This window comes from Cryptomeria japonica, chromosome 8 (assembly GCF_030272615.1).
Source record: "Cryptomeria japonica chromosome 8, Sugi_1.0, whole genome shotgun sequence".
NCBI classification, from domain to species: domain Eukaryota; kingdom Viridiplantae; phylum Streptophyta; class Pinopsida; order Cupressales; family Cupressaceae; genus Cryptomeria; species Cryptomeria japonica.
The window spans coordinates 667,685,651-667,686,972 of NC_081412.1; the positions used below are offsets into that span (position 1 = coordinate 667,685,651).

A 1,322-nucleotide genomic window follows, 5' to 3' on the forward strand; every position below is an offset into this window, starting at 1 on the left:
AGCTTCCTAGAACAAAGTCGGTGCTGACCACCGCCACTGCCTGCAGTCACTTTATGCAAATTAAAAAATAAGCTAAAAATCTCTCTCAAGGCCAAAAAAAAAACAAAAACCAATAGATTTTGCTGAAAGTGGCCCAATAAAATATTAAATATCTTCCTGCAAGTGCTCCAGTAAGTATGTTGGATTCCACAAATTGCAGTTTAACAGCAAATCCATTCATCCTTTGAAGTGGGTTCTTCATCATTACTTGTTCCATTTAAGGAAATCCCACTTTCTTACCTTGCACTGTCACTCCACCACCACCCTTTTCACATTCACAAAACTGTAACTCGGTTCAATCCAATATCCAACTTTCTGGCCTATAAATACCAGCACTTGAATGGAAATACCAAAACATTCACTTCAACTCAGCAAGCTGCAAGTGAAAGCCTAAATTGGTTTCATAAGAGAACTACTGTTGCTTAAGTACTGTCATCATAATGGCTCTTGCAAAGTCTCTGTGCTTTCTGGTTTTGTTGGGTGTGATAATGGGTGTGTATGGAGATGGAGAATGTGGAAATACCCCTGTGGAGAAAGCAGCCTTAGCAATGGCACCCTGTGCTCAGGCAGCACAAGACAAGACTGCCCCTGTTTCATCAGGGTGCTGTGACTCTATCAAGAAGCTCAGCAATCAAAAGGAATGCCTCTGTGCTGTCATGCTCTCTAAAATTGCACAAGCAGCTGGAATAAAGCCTGAAGTAGCCATCACCATCCCAAAGCGCTGCAACTTTCAGAACAGGCCTGTTGGGTACCAGTGTGGAGGTGTGTTTTTTCATTCACTATCTATTTCTTAATATTTGTCAATATTAATGATATCAGATTTCTTCAATCTATAGTAAATAATGCAACTGTTTTCTGGATTAGATTGTGTAGAGAGTTTTTTCATGAAGATTAGAATAACACTCGTTTAGGTCTGGAGTTTTCTATTAGCATTCTGATGATAAATTAGAATATGATCCAAAACATTGATGAAAAAAATCTAGACACGATATAATCCAGAAAGCAATTGCATTATTTGTCTACATTTATGAATCTTTTGTGGAAATGGGTAATGACAAGGTGTTCTTGTTTCTGTTTGCAGCTTACACTCTGCCTTGAACATGGATGTTTTAAACAGAATAAGTGGAGACAGAGAGGATGATTATACTTTATGGGTACTATATAGTGTAATGCCTCTCCTCTATATTAGTAATAAATAAAGAAAAAGCATCAGAATGCTTTGGCCTTCAGAGTTTGGATTGAATGTAATGAAAATGATTGTGTAATATGAATTCAGATTCTGT

The 1,322-nt window shown here is 37.7% G+C and overlaps 1 protein-coding gene across 1 annotated transcript; it reads left to right on the plus strand.

Moving 5' to 3' along the window:
* Positions 1–382: 382 nt before the first annotated feature.
* Positions 383–1,268, plus strand: LOC131054856 (non-specific lipid-transfer protein 4). Its single transcript, XM_057989481.2, has 2 exons — positions 383–801; positions 1,121–1,268. Exons 1-2 carry the CDS (start codon positions 480–482, stop codon positions 1,135–1,137), a joined length of 339 nt encoding a protein of 112 aa, XP_057845464.2. The 5' UTR covers positions 383–479; the 3' UTR covers positions 1,138–1,268.
* The last annotated feature ends 54 nt before the right edge of the window (positions 1,269–1,322 follow it).

What these genes read in the sequence shown, in the direction of transcription:
- LOC131054856 (XM_057989481.2), top strand. Translation starts at nt 480, where the DNA reads ATGGCTCTTGCAAAGTCTCTGTGCTTTCTGGTTTTGTTGGGTGTGATA.